Below are 23,949 nucleotides of genomic sequence, written 5' to 3' on the forward strand. Positions count from 1 at the left end.
AAAGCAAATTCTGTTACTGTGATTCAGCTGGGCAGCAGGCATCACAGTACTGAATTTCCGCCGGGGAAAAGTCTCCGGCTGTCCACTGTGTTTATTTTGTTTTAAATTGAGACACGGTGCGGAACATGCCCTTCTGGTCTAAGGAGCTGTACTGCCCAGCGGTCCACCGATTTAACCCTAACCTCATCACAGAACAATTTACAATGACCAGTTAGCCTACTATAGATAGGTCTTTGTACTTTGGGAGGAAACCCACACAGGGAGAACGTACAAAATCCTTGCGGATGGCACTGGTATTGAACTCTGAACTCTAGAATACCCAGGGCTCTAATAGCGTCACACTAACCGCTACACTACCATGGCAGCAGCCCGAAATGTCAACTGTTTACTCTTTTCCATAGAAGCTGCCTGGCCTGCTGAGCTCCTCCAGTATTTTGTGGGTGTTGCTTTGGATTTCCAGCATCTGCAGATTTTCTACTGTTTGTGATTTTACAGGAGTTGGAATTGTTGATTATGTGAAATTGTACAAGACATTGGTGAGGCCAAATTTGGAGTATTGAGTGCAGTTCTGCTCATCTACCTACAGGAAAGATATAAATAAGGTTGAAAGAGTGCAGAGAAAATCTACAAGGATGTTGCTGGAACTTGAAGAACTGAGTTGTACAGTTTAGGACTTCATTCCCTAGAGAGGAGATCTGACAGAAGTATACAGAATAATGAGGGTAACTCCACTGAGGAAGAGTGAGACTACAAATAAAGGTCATGGGTTAAGGATGAAAGGTGAAATGTTTAAGGGCAGCATAAGGGGAAAACTTCTTCACTCAGAGGGAGGAGAGAGTGTGGAATAAGCTGACAGCACAAGTGGTTCACACAAGCTCAATTTCAACATTCAACAGAAATTTGAATAAGCACATGGATGGGAGGGATATGGAGGGCTATGGTCAGGATGCAGGCCGATGGGACTAACAGAATAATGGTTCAGCATGGACTAGATGGGCCAAAGGGCTTGTGTCTGTGCTGTAACATTCTACAACTATGACTAATCCTTGGAAAAACTTCACCCAGTCCAGGCATCCAGCCTATGCAAGCACAGGACTAAAGCTGCTTTGACTTCGGTCTAATCCACACACAAAACAACTCTGCTGAAATGGATTCTATTTTAAGCTTGCTGGCAAGGCAGTATTGCCCACCAGAATGCAAAGTCAATGAGCAACAACATGCAGGATGACGAGAAGTCACTCAAGAGAGGCCCTCGGGTGGTCAGGGTCGACCACGGATATTGCATCCTAACTGTCTACGTGATACGCAAGCCAGGGCAGTACCAAGCTCCCCGCTCCACACAGCTGGTGAATCCAAAGGAATGGGAGAGACCAATACAGTTTGGTACCAGCAGGCTTCTGGACCAGCGTGGAGAACTTCCCTCACCTCAACACCAAACTGATTCCACAACCTGCAAACATACTCTGCAACTTGCGTTCAGTATTATTTACTTTTTATTTGCAAAATTCTCCTTTTGCACAGTGGTTGTTTTTCAGTCTGTATGTCTAGTTTTTCATAAATTCTGCAAGAAAATGAATCTCAGGGTTGTATCAGTGACACATGCATACTTTGATAATAAACTTTCTTTGACTGATTTATGGTATTTTTTATGTCTGCACTGTCCTGCTGCTGCAAAACAACGTACTTGTGAATCGGATTCAACAGTTGGAGTAGATAGATAGAGATAGATAGATAGATAGATAGATACTTTATTCATCCCCATGGGGAAATTCCAACTTTTTTCCAATGTTCCATACACTTGTTGTAGCAAAACTAATTACATAAATACTTAACTCAGTAAAAAATATGATATGCATCTAAATCACTAACTCAAAAGCATTAATAATAGCTTTTAAAAAGTTCTTAAGTCCTGGCGGTAGAATTGTAAAGCCTAATGGCATTGGGGAGTATTGACCTCTTCATCCTGTCTGAGGAGCATTGCATCGATAGTAACCTGTCGCTGAAACTGCTTCTCTGTCTCTGGATGGTGCTATGTAGAGGATGTTCAGAGTTATCCATAATTGACCGTAGCCTACTCAGCGCCCTTCGCTCAGCTACCGATGTTAAACTCTCCAGTACTTTGCCCACGACAGAGCCCGCCTTCCTTACCAGCTTATTAAGACGAGAGGCGTCCCTCTTCTTAATGCTTCCTCCCCAACACGCCACCACAAAGAAGAGGGCGCTCTCCACAACTGACCTATAGAACATCTTCAGCATCTCACCACAGACATTGAATGACGCCAACCTTCTTAGGAAGTACAGTCGCCTCTGTGCCTTCCTGCACAAGGCATCTGTGTTGGCAGTCCAGTCTAGCTTCTCGTCTAACTGTACTCCCAGATACTTGTAGGTCTTAACCTGCTCCACACATTCTCCATTAATGATCACTGGCTCCATATGAGGCCTAGATCTCCTAAAGTCCACCACCATCTCCTTGGTCTTGGTGATATTGAGACGCAGGTAGTTTGAGTTGCACCATATCACAAAGTCCTGTATCAGTTTCCTATACTCCTCCTCCTGTCCATTCCTGACACGCCCCACTATGGCCGTGTCATCAGCGAACTTCTGCACATGGCAGGACTCCGAGTTATATTGGAAGTCTGATGTGTACAGGGTGAACAGGACCGGAGAGAGTACGGTTCCCTGCGGCGCCCCTGTGCTGCTGACCACCGTGTCAGACCTACAGTGAACACCCATGAAGCTTTTGTGACAGGATCATAACTGTCCCATCACTTTGTTAATGGTTAAAAGTTTAGCATTATAAAACTTCTCTCATTTATATTGTCAAGATTAAGATACCTATTCAGCCCATCGAGTCCACTCCGCCATTTCATCATGGCTGATCCCAGATCCCATTCAACCCCATATACCTGCCCTCTCACCATATCCCTTGATGCCAGACCAATCAGGAAACGATCAGCTTCCACCTTCAATATACCTATGGACTTGGCCTCCACCAGAGTCTGTGGCAAAGCATTCCACAGACTCACCGCTCTTTGGCTAAATCGAACCTGCGTCCAGCACTTGAGCTGGCAGCTTGTTCCACACTCTCACCACTCTGAGTGAGGTGCACTCATTCTCCTGCCTTCCCCCCATAACCTTTAACCCCCTTACTAATCAACCTTCATAGTGACAATGAACTCCACAGATTAACCATGCTCTGGCTAAAGAAATTCCTCACCTCTGTCCCTCAATTCTGAAGCTGTGCCATCTGGTTCTAGCACCCCATTATAGGAAACATCCTCTCCACATCCACTATCCAGAACTTTCAATGAGACTCCCCCTCCTCATTCTTCTAAATTCCAAGGACCTAGAGCCATCAAACACAACATACATTAACCCTTTTATTCCTGGGATCATTCTCATGAACCTCCTCTGGACCCTCGGCAATGGCAACACATCTCATCTTAGATAAGGGGACCTAAACCACTCACAGTTCTCCAAGTGCAGTCTGACCAATGCCTTACAAAGCCCCAGGATTATATCTTTGCTCTCAAAATGAATGCTAACATTGCATTTGCCTTCATCACCACTGACTTAACCTGCAAGTTAACCTTTAAGGAATCCTGCACAAGGCCTCACAAGTCCCTTTACACCTCTGATTTCTGAATTTTCTCCATTTATTAAATAATCTACACCTTTATTCCTTCTGCCGAAGTGCATGGCCATACACATCCCTACAATGTATTCCATCAGCCACTTCATTGCTCATTCTCCGAGTCAGTCGTTCTGCAGGCTCCCTGCTCCCTTAACACTACCTGCCCTTTCAGCCAACTTCATATTATCTGCAAAAACATCGCCATAAAGCCATCAATTCCGTCATCCAGATCATTGACATATAATGTTAAAAAAAAGAGCATTCCAAACACTGGCCACTGCAGAACACCACTAGTCACTGGCAGCCAACCAGAAAAGGCTCCCTTTATTGCCTCCTGCCACTCAACCAGCCTTCTATCCCTGTTAGCTCATACCCCGATGAGGCAGATACTATCTCAATGCACTGATGTGATTGTGTCAGTATGGACAGCATACAAGTCAAAGTTATTCCTGTGACAATAAGAAGCCAATTTACTTGTATCACTCAGCTGTGGGGCAGTTGAGTGAACACAAAAATCAATGAACTTAGTCCCAAAGTCACAAACGCAAATGTGTGCACTGGCAAATCAACTTCATTTCCAGCTGCAGGGAGATGAGGTCTTTGTATTAAAGACCAACAGCAGCTGCCATCCATGTAGAGAATATACGAAGTTTGGCAGTGAGTTTGCTCTCACAGCACTCGGAACCAGGGCAGGGAATACTCAACCGGAAACATATATTGACAATATACCATGGATTTCAGTTCATTGCGGCAGCTGCTTATTTGGGACAACTCATAAAGATCAAAAACTAAATGAGAAAATAACCGTCATTCCCTTTGTTTATCTGGGACACTAGGTTGCACAAAACTGGGGCTGGAGACCATTGCTGAACAGTTTCTAACTAAGGTTAGTCATGTCCACTTGTGTGGCCAGTAGACACTACATCATGCTTAGAGTGAACAGTTTTAAATAGCTCTAATTTTTTAAAAATCCTCTTGTGCCAAGATGAGGCCACCGTCAAGATGGAGGAGCAACAGCTTATATTCCATCTGGAGAGCCTCCAACCTGATGGTATGAATATCAATTTCTCCTTCTGTTAAAAAAATCCCTCCCCTTCACCTCTTCTTCTATTCTCCACTCTGGCCTCTTACCTCTTCTCACCTCCTCTGGGTCCCTTCCTCCTTCCCTTTCTTCCATGGCCTTCTGTGCTCTCCTACCAGATTCCCCCTTCTTCAGCCCGTTATCTCTTTCACCAATCAACTTCCCAGCTCTTTACTTCACCCCTCCCCTGGTTTCACCATCACCCACCACCTTCTCATCTTCGTTCCCTCCCCCACCTTCTTACTCTGACTTCTCATCTTATTTTCCCCAGTCCTGAGTTCCTCCAGCACTCTGTGTATTACTTTAAAATTTCCAGCGTCTGAAGATCTTCTTACGTTTCAAAACTGTTTCACTCACTGTGGCTTCAAGCATTCAGGCTTGGAGATGATGCCAGAAATGCCTGGGAGTGAAAATGAAACAATTTCCCTGCTTCAACAAGTTAGGTAACCATATAACAATCACAGCAATCACAGCACGGAAACAGGCCATTCCGGCCCTCCTAGTCCGTGCCGAACTCTTAATCTCACCTAGTCCCACCTACCCGCACTCAGCCCATAACCCTCCACTCCTTTCCTATCCATATACCTATCCAATTTTACCTTAAATGACACAACTGAACTGGCCTCTACTACTTCTACAGGAAGCTCATTCCACACAGCTATCACTCTCTGAGTAAAGAAATACCCCCTCGTGTTTCCCTTAAACTTTTGCCCCCTAACTCTCAAATCATGTCCTCTCGTTTGAATCTCCCCTACTCTCAATGGAAACAGCCTATTCACGTCAACTCTATCTATCCCTCTCAACATTTTAAATACCTCGATCAAATCCCCCCTCAACCTTCTACGCTCCAATGAATAGAGACCTAACTTGTTCAACCTTTCTCTGTAACTTAAGTGCTGAAACCCAGGTAACATCCTGGTAACACCCAGGTACTACAATGAATTTGAAGGTATTGCCAATCACCTTAAATGTTACAATGATAATGAAGATCAGGAGGATGCAATCATCCAAGGAACCGTATGAAGGCAGTTCATTATCTGAACTAGATGTCTGCACTGACTTTGTTCATTTACAAAGGAACACAGCTGGTGAATTCCTCCATCGATAACTATTAGGAACAAAAATACAGATTTATAGCACTGTAGCAGTATTGATAGCGTTCTAATTTGTTTTGCATTTCATTAAATACACAATTTGCTACTCAGTTAAATGGTAGCTTCTCTTATTTTTATACCTTTTAAACTATTTCATTGAAACTTCAGCTAATTGGGGAAGGCACTAAATGGACTGATCCTCATGTGTTCCAATTAGCCGAAAATCACCGTAGTTGAACAAAGGCCGAACTCCACAAATGAATCACTTCAAAGATCAAAAACCATCTTAAACTACATGGACAATTTCCAAAAACTTTCAGAATGACATGCACATTGATTACAAGGTCAGCAGCATAAGCATGCAGCTACATCGATAAGACAAATGGTCAGATATTGCCCAGCATTGCTCAGGGCAAGCTATCAATGAGGAGGTACGTCAGCCTGAAGGCACACAATCAAACACTTTAGAAACAGCTTCTTCTCCTCCACCATCAGATTTCTGAACGGTCTGTCAACACTACCTCACTATTTTGCTCTCTTTTTCTGAGATTTTGTTTTAAATCTACAGAACTGTGCAAAAGTCATATATGTATATATAGGGTGCCTAAGACATTTGCACAGTATTGTATTCTTGACTGTGGAGCAGAGAGAGCTTGGAAATTTAGTGAGGATGTTGAGAAAGGCAGGAGTGGAGTGCCGTGGAAGGGGTGTGGGACAGGTGGCAAAGGAGTGGCAGGGGATGCTGCAGGTGCAGACACACCCAGCCCTGAGACACCAGGCAAGGTCATTTGATTCCAAACAATTGGTTTATTGATCACTACAGAATCTCTCTCTGGTGCTTCCTGCTCCCTCTACTCTCCCTTCCCCTTTTCCCAACAATGATTCCACTCTCCGTGCCCCCTTCCCGCTCTCAGCCCACAAATAGAGACCCAAATCAGAATCAGATTTATCACTCACGTCATGAAATTTGTTTTTACTTACAGCACAGTACAGTGCAATATATAAAATTACTACAGTACTGTGTAAAAGTTTTAGGCACGCTAGCTATATATATGTGCCTAAGACTCTTGCACAGTACTGTATATATTATTGAAAATTACAGCAATTTTTATGTACTGCTGCCACAAAAGAACAAGCTTCAGGACGTATGTCAGTGATATTAAACTTGATTCTGGTAAATATCAAAGCATAGTCAGCAGAATCGTCACACTCATAGGGGAGCTGTAATTTTCTTGAAACTAATTATAAACTTACAAAGGAGTCAATGCAGATGTATGGAAAATCTTAGATAATTGGGACTGATTATAAGCCTACCATAGAACAAAAGTCAGCATCTGCTTTCTATGGAGAAGTGGTATCTGGGAATTAATACACGACTGTGGATTAACTTGGGCACCAATAGATATCCAGGAATTATCCAAATACTTGACAAACCCTTCAGAGGATTCAACATAATCCACAAATGTATACACCCAAAAATCACAGCCAATGCCATTGTGGATGGCCTCACTGGGCCCGACATAAATGCCTTGCCAGACCTCACAGGCAGTGCCTGGTATACTGTTTTGTGACAGAGGTTCCTGTATGGTCTGTGATTGATCAAAAAAATCAGCATAAATAGCAGATATTATTTACTTCTCTCTGGAATAATATGCACAATATTACACATTTAACAATTCCCAACGAATTCTGGTGAATAATGCAGGGGGAAGCCTGCAAAAGTAGAAACATGTCTTTTAATAGTAACAATGTAATATAGAGTAGAGTACTTTAAAAAAAAATCCACAGATCTTATATGAATAAAATTCATGAGATTTGGTTAGTTTAGTCGAAAAGTAGTGCAGCATAGTATTGTGCAATATTGTCTGCCTGTGCCCATCTGCAAATCCCAACTGAACCACAACCTCCCGATACGACACACTGCAGAAATAGCAGGTTTAATAAAATTACTTTGCCAAAATAACACCTCCCCGTTTGGACTCAAAACTGAAGCAGAAGTTCCTGGATCAAAGCGAGACAGCAGAAACATACTGGGCACGCACAATAGTCAACCTCCAAAACGATTTACCACTCACCCCCCCCCCCACATACACACACCCCAGGAGGGAGGAGAAACATTAATTGAAGCCTCAGAAATACAGAATAACCAAAACACAGCGACTTCGGCCGCTAAATCCACTTTAAACTTACGCTGTGAGTCACTTCGTGCTTCTTCAGCCGTGACTTCAAGCTCTTCATGGCTAACTCCAGAATAAGCTGTATATTTAGTTCTCCAGACAGAGATGGTGCGAGAGACTGAATGTACGGACTTTGTTGTTTTTCCCCCCAACCAAACTTTTGAACTTTCCGGGCAGCGAAACAACGTTGACGAACTCCGCCACAACCTCCCTCCTCCCGGCACCAGCTCACCTGACGCTCAGCGTAGCCTCCGATTGACGTCCGCCCCTAACCAATCGCGGCAGCTGCGCCGGTGGGTGGAGCGAACGGGTCCAGCCTACGATAGATGGGGAGGCGGGATTTCCTGGCTTTGATGGACGGTTCTTAGAGCGCAGGCGCGGACGGGCACTCACCTGGAACCCTCCAAAGTCTCTCACCTGCCACTCGGCAAACTCACAGCTACGGTTCATGTTGGTGAGTTTTATTTACATAGCATCCGACCCTAAGTTCTTTTAAAAAAAAATCCCCCATTAGTAATTATTCTGTTTCTTCCAGCATTATTATCCAGCACTCAATATATTTATCTTTAATCTTAGGGTATCAGTTTCTATTCATTATTCAGCATTATTTTATCTATAGGAATTTTATTTGCAAGACCCCCTGATCTTCAAATTTATTTATAAGTTCCTGTTTGGTAATTTTTCTACTAAGCTGACTAATTGAAATGAATTTTGTTCATTTATTATCTATCAACAAATATACTCAAAAACTTCTGTAGATGTACCTTGGAGAGCATTCTGACAGGCTGCATCACTGTCTGGTATGGGGGGGGGGGGGGGAGCTACTGCACAGGACCGAAAGAAGCTGCAGAGGGTTGTAAATTTAGTTAGATCCATCATGGGTACTAGCCTACAAAGTACCCAGGATATCTTCAAGGAGCGGTGTCTCAGAAAGGCAGCGTCCATTATTAAGGACCTCCAGTGCCCAGGGCATGCCCTTTTCTCACTATTACCATCAGGTAGGAGATACAGAAGCCTGAAGGCACACACTCAGTGATTCAAGAACAGCTTCTTCCCCTCTGCCATCCGATTCCTCAATGGACATTGAACCCTTGAACACTACCTCAGTTTTTAATATATATTTCTGTTTTTGCATGATTTTCAATCTATTCAATATAAGTAGACTGTAATTGATTATTTATTTATTTATTATTATTATTATTTTCTTCTAGATTATGTATTGCATTGAACTGCTGCTGCTAAGTTAACAAATTTCACGACACATGCCAGTGATAATAAACCTGATTCTGATTCTGCTTCTGAAGATTATTTCTAAAAGTACTCTGTATTGGATTATTTTATGAATTGTTCTATTAAGGAACATGTTCCTACTTTTGTAAACTTTCTTTTGTATTAGTGATATTGACAAGTGTTGATAGGTAATTGTTAAATGTGTATTATTACATATTTTAGAGAGAAGAAAATAATGTCTGTTATTTATGCTGGGATCTTTGATCTGATACAGACCATATAGCTAAACTGAATACCTGAGTGCTGCATTCACAATAATAATGCATGTGTGAACATGAGGGAAACTTTCAGTCACCACCCTAGTGTCTCTTTTGGCTCGGTGTCAATTTTTGTCCAGTTTTGATTCAACAAGGTGCCAAGAAATATTTTACCTTATGAAGGTTTAATACATGATAGTGTAGCGGTTAGCAAAACACTTTACAGTGACAGTGACCGGAGTTCAATTCCCGCCGTTGTCTGTAAGGATTTTGTATGTTCTCCCTGTGACCGTGTGGGTTTCCTCTGGGTGCTCTGGTTTCCTCCCACATTCCAAACATGTTTGGGTTAGGGTCAGTGAGCTGTGGGGATGCTATGTTGACACCGGAAACATGGTGACACCTTCCCCACCCCTCCGCCGCATCTCCTCAAACTGTATTGGTCATTGACACAAATGACATTTTTCACTGTGTTTCAATGTATAAATGGCAAATAAAGATAAACTGTAATTTTTATTAGGAAATTTATTACGTGGGATGAATTGCTTGCTCAGGTGCCTAGGTCAGAAATAGCTAATACGAGAGTTTAATTTTAATGTGATTGGAGGAAAGACCAATGGGGGAGGTGGATATCGAAGGTGATATTTTACACCAAGAGTGGTGAGTGTGTGGAATGTGTGGCCGGGCTGTTGGAGAGGCAGATACATTAGAGACGTTTGAGAGACTCCTAGATAGGCACACGACATAATGCAAGTGACATAGCCTGGAGTTATGGTGCAGAAGAACGAGTCTTCAGGCTCCTGTACCTCAGCTCTGAAGGTAATAATGGGAAGAGGGCATGTCCTGGGTGCTGAGGGTTTTTAATGATGGATGTCACTCTTTTGAGGCATCGCCTTTTGAAGACGTCCCTAATGGTGGGGAGATTGGTGCCCATGGTGGAGCTGGCTGAGTTTATAACTCTCTGCAGCTTTTTCTGGTCCTGTGCAGTGGCATCTCCATACCAGGTGGCTAGTCAGAATGCTCTCCACAGTACATCTGTAGAAATTCACTAGAATCTTTGGTGACATACCAAATCTCCTCAAGCTCCTAATGAAATATAGCTGCTAACATGCTTTCTTCATAACTGCATTAATGTGATGGGCTCAAGATAGATTCTGGGAGATGTTGACACCCAGGAACTTGAAGCTACTCACCCTTTCCACTGCTGACCCCTCGTTGAAGAGACACGTTCTCCCAATTTCCTGAAGTCCATCATCAATCCACAAACAAGAGAAAATCTGCAGATGCTGGAAATCTGAGCAACACACACAGAATGCTGGAGGAATGCAGCAGTCCAGGCAGCATCTATGGAAAAATGTACGTGTGTGTTTGTGTGTGTGTTGCCATAATCAATTTGACGCTGAGTGCAAGGAGGAGATATTATTTCCAATCCACGATAATTGTGGTCTCCCAATGAGGAAGTCAACTCCCAGTGTGATTTCCTCAGTGTAGAACTGAGAGTCATAGAACAGTACAGCACAGCCCACAATGTTGTGCTGAACCAATCAAATGGCCAACTGAACTAATCTTTTCTACCTATGCAATGTCCATATCCTTCCACTTTTCTCACAATTATGTGCCTGGCTAAACCTCTGTAATGAGTCTGCCTCCACCACCACCCAGGCAGTTCATTCCAGACACCCACCACTCTCTGTAGTAAAAGAAAATCTTGCCCCTCATATCTCCTTTGAAATTACCCCCTCTCACCTTAAATGTATCCCCTCTGCTAATAGATATTTCCATTGTGTCAGAAGTTTTGCATTTGGGAAGAACTGTTAAACTGAGATTTGCTCTACTCCAGCTGGTGTTTATACAAGATTTCAGCAGACCATTTCAAGGAAGAGCATGGATAATTTCCAATGTGGGTATGTGACTCACATTAGAGAAACCATTATCTTATGAATCTGGGTGTCTAGGGAGAGGTAGCACCTCTGGTGAAGCGGCTTGTTGTATCTATTCTGGGGCAGCTCACTCAACCTTTGGTTCCCACCAGACACTCAGCTCTCACCTGGAGCTCCAAGTAGCTGTTTGCTTGTGATGGCAGACACACCCCAGTACATGGCTTCAACAGGTGGGCTAAACCAGGTGATGGTGGCCAGTGGGCTAGGGGCATGCCTGTCTTAGCATGTGAAGTCAGCTCTGGCAGACAGGGCAGATGAGATCGACAGTGAGATCCAACAGCCGGACAGGCTGCTCTGCAACACTCTGAGGGGCACAGAAGAAGTCATGGCCATCCACTAACCAAGGAGGATCCCACTTTCTGAGGAATACTTGTAACACTAGACCTGAACTTCGGAGGTCAAGAGAGCTTTTCCACGTTATAAACACTCCCACACAAGTTTCCTGTCATGGTCAGATACAAGGGATAACCACCATGTTCTGAATGTCTCTGGTGTCTGGCTTAGCAACAATGAATAGGCTATTTGACCCACACTTAGTAACAACATACTAACGAGGAAACACTGATTTTCTGGTCCACACGGCCGAGTTCAAGCCTTAAGTTCAAAATGTTCTGCCACATATTGTAAGTTCCATATTTACAACCACTATCCCCAAACCAATGTCAACATTCGTCTGAGGAAAGCATTGAGTGGAGGCCAGAACAGGTTTTCCAAGTAAACAGTTATGATTTTCCAATACACCCTGGCACAGTTAACCTCCCTCCTTGCCAAAATACACTTGGAAACTTTGTCTTTAAGCATCTCTTGTCAAGGAGAGAGGAAAAATCAGCGACAGATTGCAGAAGTAGAACTGCAAAGGATGATCTTTCTGAATACAATCCCTCATTTTCCTCAGACAAAGTGGCCACAGAGTCCCGGGAGCTGTTTGCACATCGTCCAATTGCAAGTAAATGGTGGTTGTTATGAAGAGATAGAAAAAATTAATTTACAAAATGTTCATCTGTTTTAAAAATAATCAACAATTCTCATATATTTATTCCATTCCATTTTAAAAAAATATTTTCTTTAATTCTTTAACTACTTGGAGAAACATCAAAATAAAGCAATGCACTCTGAACTAAAAAGTAACAATTGAGTTGTACTGAATCAGTTACCTGGGGTGAAATGTTCAGCTGAGGCAATCTGGGTGAATTAACCTGAGGAAACTATCAGTTCCTGGCATTACAGAGAGGAGAATCTGATGGATCTTCCACACCTGATCTCATTTCAGGTCCTCTAATGTAAGAATGTGTGTGAGTGTCTTTGCACGAGTGTGTGTCTGACAGAGTGTGTGTGTGTGTGTGTGTGTGTGTGTGTGTGTGTGTGTGTGTGTGTGTGTGTGTGTGTGTGTGTGTGTGTGTGTGTGTGTACGCTTCAGGAGTTCACCTGAAACGCCAACCCATAAATTGATAATTTAGTGTGTTTCTTTTCAACACTACCCATCTGAGAGTCGCTTAATCCTGCACTGGAATGAAACTGAGACTGGCAGCACAGAGGGGCAGCTGGAAGATCTGCTGCCAGAGAGCATCAGAGACCCTGCTTCGATCCTGACCTCCGGTGATGTCTGTGTGGGAATTGGACGTTCTCCCTGTGAGTGTGAGGCTTTCCTCCAGCGGCTCCTGTTTCCAACAACAGCTCAGAAATATGACAGTTATCGCGTTAACTGGCCAGTGTAAATTACAGCTGAACACCCAAGGTCTTCCACTGATTCCATTATGGTCATTATTCTATTATGGATTTATTGAGTATGCCTGCAAGAAAATGAATCTTAGGGTTGTGTATTTTGATAATACCTTTACTTTGAACTTTGAAGTGGCAAATCCTGAGGGAATTGATGGTCGGAAATCTGGAGGTCGACACCCGATGGCTGAAACATGGAAACTGGAGGCTCAGAGGCCTATCCTGGAGTTGGAGGCCTGTCCGTGTGGGAGGGCAGGAAAAGGGCTTGTTTTGCTGTTGTTGTTGTGTCCTGTGTTGTTCTGCCGAGCATTGTGGGTGTGCTATATTGGCGCCAGAATGTGTAGCAACACTTGCAGGCTGCCCCCAGCACATCCTTAGGTTCTGTTGGTTGTTTACGCAAACAACATATTTCGGTGTACAATTCCTGACAGAACAGAATGGGTTTACACTGGGGTTACTGTAAGGAGGTGGTTGAAGGCTGTATTTGGGTTGTATCTTACCTTTCCTTTTCTCTCAGTTCCTTTTAAATGCACCAGGCCTGAACCCTGCCTACAACCCCATTCCAGGACCAAGGTTTGTGCCAATACAAATCCAGACTAGGATTTTACATTCATCATGTGGTTCGGAGTTGTCCATGCACCAGTCGCTGTACGTCTGTGTCTCATTCACATCGTGTCTGCTGTCCCTGCATAAAATACTGGCTCCAGTGCTTAGCGCCTGAAGCACTTTCGTTAAGTGGGACGATATTCAAGCCCAATGAGCTAAAGGTAAAACAAGGACAACTGCAAAGACAAACAACAGACTGAGGTCACGTGGCAACAGGCTGGATGGGATTGTTTTGACTCATGTACACATCTTCATGGTCCTACAGATAAGAAAGCTGATCAACAGTCTGACCCGGTGAATGTCAAATCATAGGAACAATCCTGAGCTTCCCAGTGCCTGCCCGCTTAAGTTCCCATTTCCACCCCCACTCGAACCTCTCCATCTGTGGTTTTCTGCACTGTTACAGTGAGGAACAACACCGTGTGGACACATACCACCAGTCAGTAAACTCCCCACCGCGCATCCACAGAGGTTCATTGAGCAGAGCCAAAGATCGGTGGGCAGGAGAGTCGACTCAGTCCAGGAACTCGAGCACACGAAGCCAGGCTGTTGTGCGGATGCAGGGCTGAAGAAGTGCTGAGGTGCTAAAACGAGGTTCTGTCTCTCACGTGCAGGGAAATGAACGCCACAGGTAGCACAGTGGTACTGTGACAAGAGGCCTGGGCGAGAAAGCTACTGGAGTATCTGAGATTAGAATCGACACGATTTCAAGACTAAGCCGAGAACAGGGTTCTTGACTAGATGCTAGACGAGAATCCAAACGAGACAGAAATTCTAAACACAACCGCAGACTAAACCAAAGTTGAGCTGATGACTGAGCCCAGAACCTAAGTTCAGCTTCTCTTTAAATATCCAAACCTTTTTTAGGAGTGGGCCAGAACGTTTAAAGGGGCAGCACCAGTTCTACATGCACTGGAGAATCGGAGAGTCTAAACACCGGAGGAGAGCATGGTCGGGTGCATACCACACAGTGGGTAGAGCCGTTGCCTCACAGTGCCAGAGACCCGGCCTCCAGTGCTATCGGTGTGGAGTTTGCACAGTCTCCATGTGACCGTGCAAGTTTCCTCCGAGGACTCCAGGTTCCTCCTACCTTCTGAAGTTGTGCACATTTGGTAGATTAATTGGAGTTTGAGTTTGAGTTTGAGGAGATTTGGTATGCCACCAAAAACACTCGCAACTATCTACAGATGTACCATGGAGAGCACTCTAACTGCATCACTGTCTGTACGGCGGGGTGGGGGGGGTTGTTGCTACTGCACTGGATAAAGATAAACTGCAGAGAGTTGTAAAGTTAGTAAGCTCCATCATGGGCACCAGCCTCCACAGGATCCAGCACACCTTCTAGGAGCGATGCCTCAGAAAAGCAGCATCCATCATTAAGGACTCCTGTCTTCTCATTGTTACCATCAAGTAGGAGGTACAGGAGCCTGAAGACACACACTCAGTGATTCAGGAACAACTTCACAACTTCTTTGCCTCTGCCATCTGAATTCTGAAAGGACATTGAACCCATGAACACTACCTCACTGCTTTTTTTAATTTCCTGTTTTTTGTGCTACTTAAATTTAACTATTTAGTATACATATATATGAGGTGAGGGGCTCTGTAGGTCAGAGCTGACCCTGGATGTTGCGTCCTAGCTGTCTAGATATGCTAGCCTGGGCAGTACAATGTGGAGAACAAGTTGTTGCCCGTGTAGCAAGCTCCCCCTCTCCACATATCAGATGATCCCAAAGGAACAGCAGAGACTGATACAGCTTGGTACCAACAGCGACACAGGAGATGCCAGTGATCATTGAACTCAATGTAGTACTGCCCTAGGGACTCCAGCTCCACATTTTTCCCTCGGGGTTTACTCCCAAAGCCTCACCCATGAGTGGATACAGCCACAGGGCAGCGGAGGTCTGAGATCAGAGTTTTTCTTCTCCTACATGGGCTGCCAACCATGGCTGACAAGCCCCACCTGCCTGAAGCGACTGGTTTTAAGGTGCCTACCTTTGCCCCTTCTCCTGTCAGTAGAAACAGTTCTGCTGGGCGTAGTAGCCAAGCCACATGTGAAGGCCAGGAGCTGGACTTGGTTTTCAGAGGCTATTTGAGGCGTATGCCATTGGGAGCATTTAGTAGTTAGTAGGAGCTCTTCCCCATTGCCACGCCTGGCTATTGCACTGTACTGATGCTGCAAAATTATCAAATTTTACAACATATGCCAGTGATATTAAACCTGATTCTGATTCTACTTTAACTTATCTATATGTACACATACATATAGAACTAGGGTGCCTAAGACTTTTGCACAGCACTGCTGCCTTAAGGAAAAAACAACTTTCATGACATATGTGAGTGATGATAAATCTGATTCTGATGTGGGTCTCTATTGTGGACTGAGAGTGGGAAGGGGACAAGGAGACCGGAACCATGGTTGGAAAAAGGAGAAGTGAGTGGGAAGCACCAGAGAGATATTCTGTAATGATCAATAAACCAATTGTTTGGAATCAGATAACCTTGCCTGGTGACTCAGGGCTGAGTGTGTCTACACCCTTGCCACCCCCTACTCCTGGTACTCCTTCTCTGCCACCTGCCCCACACCCCTCCCGTGGCGCTCCACCCTCGCCATTCCCAATATCCTTTGCTCCTGCCAGATTTACAAACTCGCTCTCTGCTCCACGATGACAAATACAGTACTGTGGGAGGAAACTGGTGCACCCAGAGGAAACCCGCGCGGTCATCAGGAGGATGTATAAACTCCTTACAGACAACAGTGGGAATTAAACCCCAGTCTTCTGATTGCTGGTGTTGTAAAGCATTACACTAACAGCTACACTAATGTGCTGTGTCTCCTGGGAAAGAAGATTAAAATCCAGGGTCAATATAAACAGAGATGGCTGAACCTAATGCAGGTGGTTAGCTCTTTGGCAACAGACAGAACATCAGAGAAAAACAATCTTGTTTCTTGCATCATTCTTGGCAATGAAAACACAATTCAGCAGGGTTAATGTAACTATTGGCTGGATCACTTCCAAAGCAGACAAGTTCAAACACAAGTCCTGTTCTTGTGATGGGACATGAATCAGAATTGGAATCAGGTTTATTATCACTGATGTATGACACAAAATCTGTTGTTTTGCAGCAGCAGTAAATGGAAGACATAAAGGAGTACAGTAGTGAGGTAGTGTTTGTGGGTTCAGTGCCCATTCAGAAATCTGATGGCAGAGGGGAAAAAGCTGATCATGAAACAGTGAATGTGTGTCTTCAGGCTCCTGTACCTCCTCCCTGATGGTGGTAACAAGAAGAGGGCATTGTCCTGGCAAGAGCTACATTGTTTTATTGTTCTCAGCCTCTTTAATAGAACATACAACATAGAACAGTACAGCACAGAGACAGGCTCTTTGGCCCACAATGTTGTGCCAAACTGGCTAACAAGCAACTCAGAAACACCCAAACACTAATCCCTCCTACACTATGCCCATATCCCTCCATCTTCCTTACATCCACATGTGTCTCTTAAACGTCTCTTATCACCATACCAGGCAGTGCACTCCAGCCATCCACCACTCTCCGAGTAAAAAACTTACCCCTAACATCCCCTTAGAACCTACCCCCTCGCACCTTCAATGCATGCCGTCTGGTAATAAATATTTCTACCCTGGGAAAAAGTTCAGGTTTCCAACAGTTAAAATAAAACTCAAAGAAACATATTTTACTTGAACAGAAATTTAGCACCAAATTTCAAGATACCCAGATTATACAAGTTCTGGAAATTCCCTTTAAAACTTCTCTCTTCTTCTTCTCTAGGCCTTCAAGGACTCTCTATCTCATTATTTCATGCTCTTGTTATTTATTTGTATTTGCATTCGCACAGTTTGTTGTTCATTGGTCCTGTTTACAGTTACTGTTCTATAGATTTGCTAAATATGCCCACAGGAAAAAGCATTTCAGGGTTGTATATGGCAATGTGTAGGTACTCTGAAAGTAAGTTTTACTTTGAACTTCCATCTCTTATGTCTTATGTTGAACAAACTAGGGCTTTTCTCTTTGGAGTGAAGGAGGGTGAGAGGTCACTTGTTAGAGGTGTACAAGATGATAAGAGGCATCGATCAAGTGGACAAGCCAAAGAACTTGTTCCCAGGGTGGAAACGGCTAATAGGAGAGGGCATAATTTTAAGACGATTATCAGTAAGTAGAGAGGGATGTCAGAGGTAAATTCTTTACAAAAGAGTGATGATTGCTTGGAACAACCTTCCAGAGGTGGTGATAGAAGCAGGTACTTTAGGGGGATTTAAGAAATTCTTAAATAGGCACATAGATGAAAGAAAAATGGAGGGCTATGTAGGAGGAAAGTATGTTGGAGTACGTTAAAATTTGGCATATCATTGTGAGATGAAGAGCCTATACTGTACTGTAATGTTCTATGTTTTGTGTTCTATATTTTATCTTCTATGTGCTTTAAACCCCATTTTCATCCCTAAAGTGGCGCAATTTCAAAGTCTAATCACAAGCAAGAGAAAATCTGCAGATGCCGGAAATCCAAGCAACACACACAAAATGCTGAAGGAACTCAGCAGGCCAGGTAGCATCTATTGAAAAGAGTAAACAGTCAATGTTTCATGGCAAGATCCTTCATCGGGTCTGGAAAAAAAGAGAGGTAGTCCGGGAGGGAGAGAAGAAGTACGAGGTAGTCAGGAAAGATGTGCTTGGTGGTGGGATCCCATTGGAGATGGCAGAAGTTACGGAGAATTATGTGCTGGACGCGGAGGCTGGTGGGGTGGTAGGTGAGGACAAGAGGAACCCTATCCCTGGTAGTGTGGCAGGAGGATGGGGTGAGGGCAGACATGTGCAAAATGGAAGAGATGCAGTTGAGGGCAGTGTTGATGATGGAGGAAGGGAAGCCCCTTTCTTTGAAAAAGGAGGACATCTCCTTAGTTCTGGAATGAAAAGCCTCATCCTGAGAGCAGATGCGGCAGAGGCAAAGGAATTGAGAGAAGGGGAAGCATTTTTACAAGTAACTGGGTGGGTAGAGGTATAGTCCAGGTAGCTGTGAGATTCACTGGGAGAATCAGTGTGGGAATGGGGTTGAGAGGGATAATAAATCAGCTCCCTACACGACTCCCTTGTCCATTTGTCCCTCCCACTGATCTCCCTCCTGGCACTTACCCTTGCAAGGAGAACAAGTGCTACATCTCCCCTATACCTCTTCCCTTATTACCTATCAGGGCCCTAAACTGTCCTTCCAGGTGAGGCAACATTTCACCTATGAGTCTGTTGGGGTCATCTATTGCACCCGGTGCGACCTCCTGTATATCGATGAGACCCAACAAAGATCGGGAGGCCACTTTGCCGAGCACCTACGCTCCATCCCCAAGAAAAAGCAGTATCTCCTAATGGCCACCCATTTTAATTCTACTTCTCATACCCATTCCGACATATCAGACCAAAGCCTCCTCTCCTGCCACTATGAGGCCACACTCTGGATGGAGGAGCGACACATTATCTGGGAAGCCTCCAGCCAGAAGGCATGAACATCGATTTCTTGAACTTCTGGTAATGACACCCCCCCCCCACTTCATTCTGCATTCCTATTTCCCTCTTTCACCTTGTCTCCTTACCAGCCCATCGCCTCCCTCTGCTGCTCCTCCCCCTTCCCTTCCTCCCAAAGCCTTCTGTCCCCTCCTATCAGATTTCCCTTCTCCAGCCCTTTACCTCTTTTGCCAATCAACTTCCCAGCTCTTTACTTCACCCCTTCCCCTCTCACGGCTTCACCTATCACATACAACCTTGTACTTCTTCCCTCACCCAACTTCTTACTCTGACCTCATTGTTTCTCTCCAGTCCTGCTGAAGGCTCTTGACTCAAAACATTGACTGTTTACTTTTTTCCATAGATGCTGCCTGGCCTGCTGAGTAGCTCCAGCATTTTCTATATGTGGCTTCAATTTGAAAGTCTTCCAGGACGTTTTGCTACAGTGGAGGTAGATAAGTGGAGCTTGATACACGTTTGCTCTGGACAACATTCAGAACTGAGCTAAGAAGTGACAAGTAATATTTCAATCACTAAAAAACCCCGGTAATGATCATCTGCAATGAGAGTCTATACACTCAAGTTTGACTCTGTCAAGAGAATGGGGTTGAGAGGGATAATAAGTCAGCCATGATGGAATGGCAGAGCAGACTCAATGGGCTGAATGGCCTAATTCTGTTCCTAGTTCTTATGGTCTATCTGAAATAATTATTACATACCAACTTCCTGTATTTTATGTCGGAAGATGTCCAGATCTCACTAGACAACAACATTTCACAATCTCTCTCCTTTACACTGTTATGATGAAATGATCTGTACTCTGCATGGATGGCATGCCAAACAAGTTTTTACTGTACCTTGGTATATGTGACAATAATAATAATAATGATATACATTCTATAGCAACTGACACAAAATGCTGGAAGAACTCAGCAGGTCAGGCAGCATCCAAAGGAAGGAATAAAGAGTCAACATTTTGGCCCGAGACCCTCCATCAGGACTGGAAAGGAAGGGGATAAGAAGCCAGAATAAGGTGGTATGGGAGGGGAAGGAATACAAACTAGAAGGTGATAGGTGAAGCCTGGTGAAGGGGAAGGTAGGTGGGTGGTCAAGAGGGATTGGGTGAGAAGCTGGGAAGTGAGAGTTGGAAAAGGTAAAGGGTGGAGACAAGTTTCCAGGAAGTGAGCCTGGTGAGCACATGGTCAAAGAGTTGGAAGACAGCGGATATCAGAGAGGAAGAGCAGAGATACAGTCTCACCGAACTTCCGTCAAAGACAGGTAGAAAATCCTCAAAGGGACTTCACAATGGAACAGCAAATCATATTACACTATGTATTTTGTTCTCCTCTCAAAGTGGATACGCTCACATTTCTCACGATATTCCATTTGCCAAACTTTGAACTTATTTGTATCCATTTTGCAAACTCTGTATTCTCTCAAATTGCTCCACTGTTGGACTGGAATGTAGAATCATTATTTTTCTTGTAGTTTAACTTTCCTGTGCCTGCTCTTAATTCTATATAATCACCTGTCTACATGTTCAGTGAATTTTCCAGCAATGATGGGACAGAACTTCTATATTTTTCTAGAAGCCTCTTAGTTTTCAGTATCACTTGAATGAGGTTATTTTATGTTAGTTGTTACAAGTGGAGTTTTGTTATCTCTAATCTGAGTATAAGACGACCGCTGTCTTTTTTCTTCCTTTGTCTTTTCTTTATCCTCTCTCATCTCGTCTTTCTTGTAACACTCAATAAAACAATTGTAAACAACAAGTTTCCTGCTTCATTATTGACTTCCAAATAACCTTTTTGGATCCAACACCACCTACCTTTGTATCTCAGTAACCTCAGCCATGATACCCTTGCTCTTGTTTGCCCAAGTTTAGGTTTTTGATTCGTAAGGGCATCAAAAGTTACAGGGGGAAGGCAGGAAAATGGGGTTAAGAGGGAAGGCAATTTTATATTTATTAATTTTTATATTATTTAGAGATACAGACAGTAACAGACCCTTCTCCTCAAGGAGTCCGTGCCACCCAATTACACCCATGTGACCAATTAACCTACTGACCTTTACATCTTTGGACTGGGAGAGGAAACCGGAGCACCTGGAGGAAACCCCTGTGGTCACAGGGAGAACTCCTTTCAGACAGAGGTGGGCATTGAACCCATGCCACTGGCACTGTAACAGCATTATGCTAATTGCTATGCTACCATGCCACCCGTAAATCAGCCATGATGGAATGGCAGAGGAGATTCAATGGGCCAAATGACCTAATTCTGCTCCTATGTCCCATGGTCAAGTCACTGGTGTAGACTGCAATGACAATAGACAATAGGTGCAGAAGTAGACCATTTGGCCCTTCGAGCCTGCACCGCCATTCTGAGATCATGGCTGATCATCTACTATCAATACCCGGTTCCTGCCTTGTCCCCATATCCCTTGATTCCCCTATCCATAAGATACCTATCTAGCTCCTTCTTGAAAGCATCCAGAGAATTGGCCTCCACTACCTTCCGAGGCAGTGCATTCCAGACCCCCACAACTCTCTGGGAGAAGAAGTTTTTCCTTAACTCTGTCCTAAATGACCTACCCCTTATTCTCAAACCATGCCCTCTGGTACTGGACTCTCCCAGCATCTGGAACATATTTCCTGCCTCTATCTTGTCCAATCCCTTAATAATCTTATATGTTTCAATCAGATCCCCTCTCAATCTCCTTAATTCCAGCGTGAACAAGCCCAGCCTCTCTAACCTCTCTGCGTAAGACAGTCCAGACATCCCAGGAATTAACCTCATGAATCTACGCTGCACTTCCTCTACAGCCAGGATGTCCTTCCTTAACCCTGGAGACCAAAACTGTACACAATACTCCAGGTGTGGTCTCACCAGGGCTCTGTACAAATGCAAGAGGATTTCCTTGCTCTTGTACTCAATTCCCTTTGTAATAAAGACCAACATTCCATTAGCCTTCTTCACTGCCTGCTGCACTTGCTCATTCACCTTCAGTGACTGATGAACAAGGACTCCTAGATCTCTTTGTATTTCTCCCTTACCTAACTCTACACCGTTCAGATAATAATCTGCCTTCCTGTTCTTACTCCCAAAGTGGATAACCTCACACTTATTCACATTAAACGTCATCTGCCAAGTATCTGCCCACTCACCCAGCCTATCCAAGTCACCCTGAATTCTCCTAACATCCTCATCACATGTCACACTGCCACCCAGCTTAGTATCATCAGCAAATTTGCTGATGTTATTCTCAATGCCTTCATCTAAATCGTTGACGTAAATCGTAAACAGCTGTGGTCCCAATACTGAGCCCTGTGGCACCCCACTAGTCACCACCTGCCATTCCGAGAAACACCCATTCACCGCTACCCTTTGCTTTCTATCTGCCAACCAGTTTTCTATCCATGTCAATGTCTTCCCCCCGATGCCCTGAGCTTTGATTTTACCCACCAATCTTCTATGTGGGACCTTATCAAATGCCTTCTGAAAATCGAGGTACACTACATCCACTGGATCTCCCCCGTCTAACTTCCTGGTTACATCCTCGAAAAACTCCAACAGATTAGTCAAGCATGATTTACCCTTGGTAAATCCATGCTGGCTCGGCCCAATCCTATCACTGCTATCTAGATATGCCACTATTTCATCCTTAATAATGGACTCTAGCACCGATGTCAGGCTGACAGGTTGATAGTTCTCTGTTTTCTTCCTCCCTCATTTCTTAAAAAGTGGGATAACATTAGCCATTCTCCAATCCTCAGGAACTGATCCTGAATCTAAGGAACATTGGAAAATGATTACCAATGCATCCGCAATTTCCAGGGCCACCTCCTTTAGTACCCTAGGATGCTGACCATCTGGACCTGGGGGTTTGTCAGCCTTCAGTCCCATCAGTCTACTCATCACCGTTTCCTTCCTCATGTCAATCTGTTTCATTTCCTCTGTTACCCTATGTCCTTGGCCCATCCATACATCTGGGAGATTGCTTGTGTCTTCTTTAGTGAAAACAGATCTAAAGTACTCATTAAATTCTTCTGCCATTTCTCTGTTTCCCATAACAATTTCACCCAATTCATTCTTCAAGGGCCCAACATTGTTCTTAACTATCTTCTTTCTCTTCACATACCTAAAAAAGCTTTTGCCATCTTCCTTTATATTCCTGGCTAGCTTGCGTTCGTACCTCATTTTTTTCTCCCCGTATTGCCTTTTTAGTTAAGTTCTGTTGTTCCTTAAAAACTTCCCAATCATCTGTCCTCCCACTCACCTTAGCTCTGTCATACTTCCTTTTTTTTTAATGCTATGCAATCTCTGACTTCCTTTGTCAACCACTGTGGCCCCTTTCCCCCCTTTGAATCCTTCCTTCTCTGGGGGATGAACTGATTTTGCACCTTGTGCATTATTCCCAAGAATACCTGCCATTGCTGTTCCACTGTCTTTTCTGCTAGGCTATCCGTCCAGTCAACTTCGGCCAGCTCCTCCCTCATGGCTCCATAGTTTCCCCTGTTCAACTGCAACACTGACACCTCCGAGCTGCCCTTATCCTTCTCAAATTGCAGATAAAAACATCATATTATGATCACTACCTCCTAATGGCTCCTTTACTGCAAGATCGCTTATCAAATCCTGTTCATTACATAACACTAAATCCAGAATAGTCTTGTCCCTGGTCGGCTCTCGTACAAGCTGTTC

General features: G+C 44.0%; 1 protein-coding gene across 5 annotated transcripts in view; it reads right to left on the reverse strand.

The window, feature by feature from the left end:
• uacaa (uveal autoantigen with coiled-coil domains and ankyrin repeats a) overlaps positions 1–8,224 on the reverse strand; it is a 187,580-nt gene extending 179,356 nt beyond the window's left edge. For all 5 annotated transcript variants that reach the window (XM_073032667.1, XM_073032666.1, XM_073032665.1 and 2 more), the window contains exon 1: positions 8,000–8,224. In XM_073032667.1, the coding sequence (XP_072888768.1) occupies positions 8,000–8,047 (48 nt within the window). In that variant the 5' untranslated portion in view covers positions 8,048–8,224. The remainder of the gene's footprint in view (positions 1–7,999) is intronic.
• Between the last annotated feature and the right edge of the window lie 15,725 nt (positions 8,225–23,949).

Source organism: Hemitrygon akajei, chromosome 30 (genome assembly GCF_048418815.1).
Source record: "Hemitrygon akajei chromosome 30, sHemAka1.3, whole genome shotgun sequence".
NCBI lineage: Eukaryota > Metazoa > Chordata > Chondrichthyes > Myliobatiformes > Dasyatidae > Hemitrygon > Hemitrygon akajei.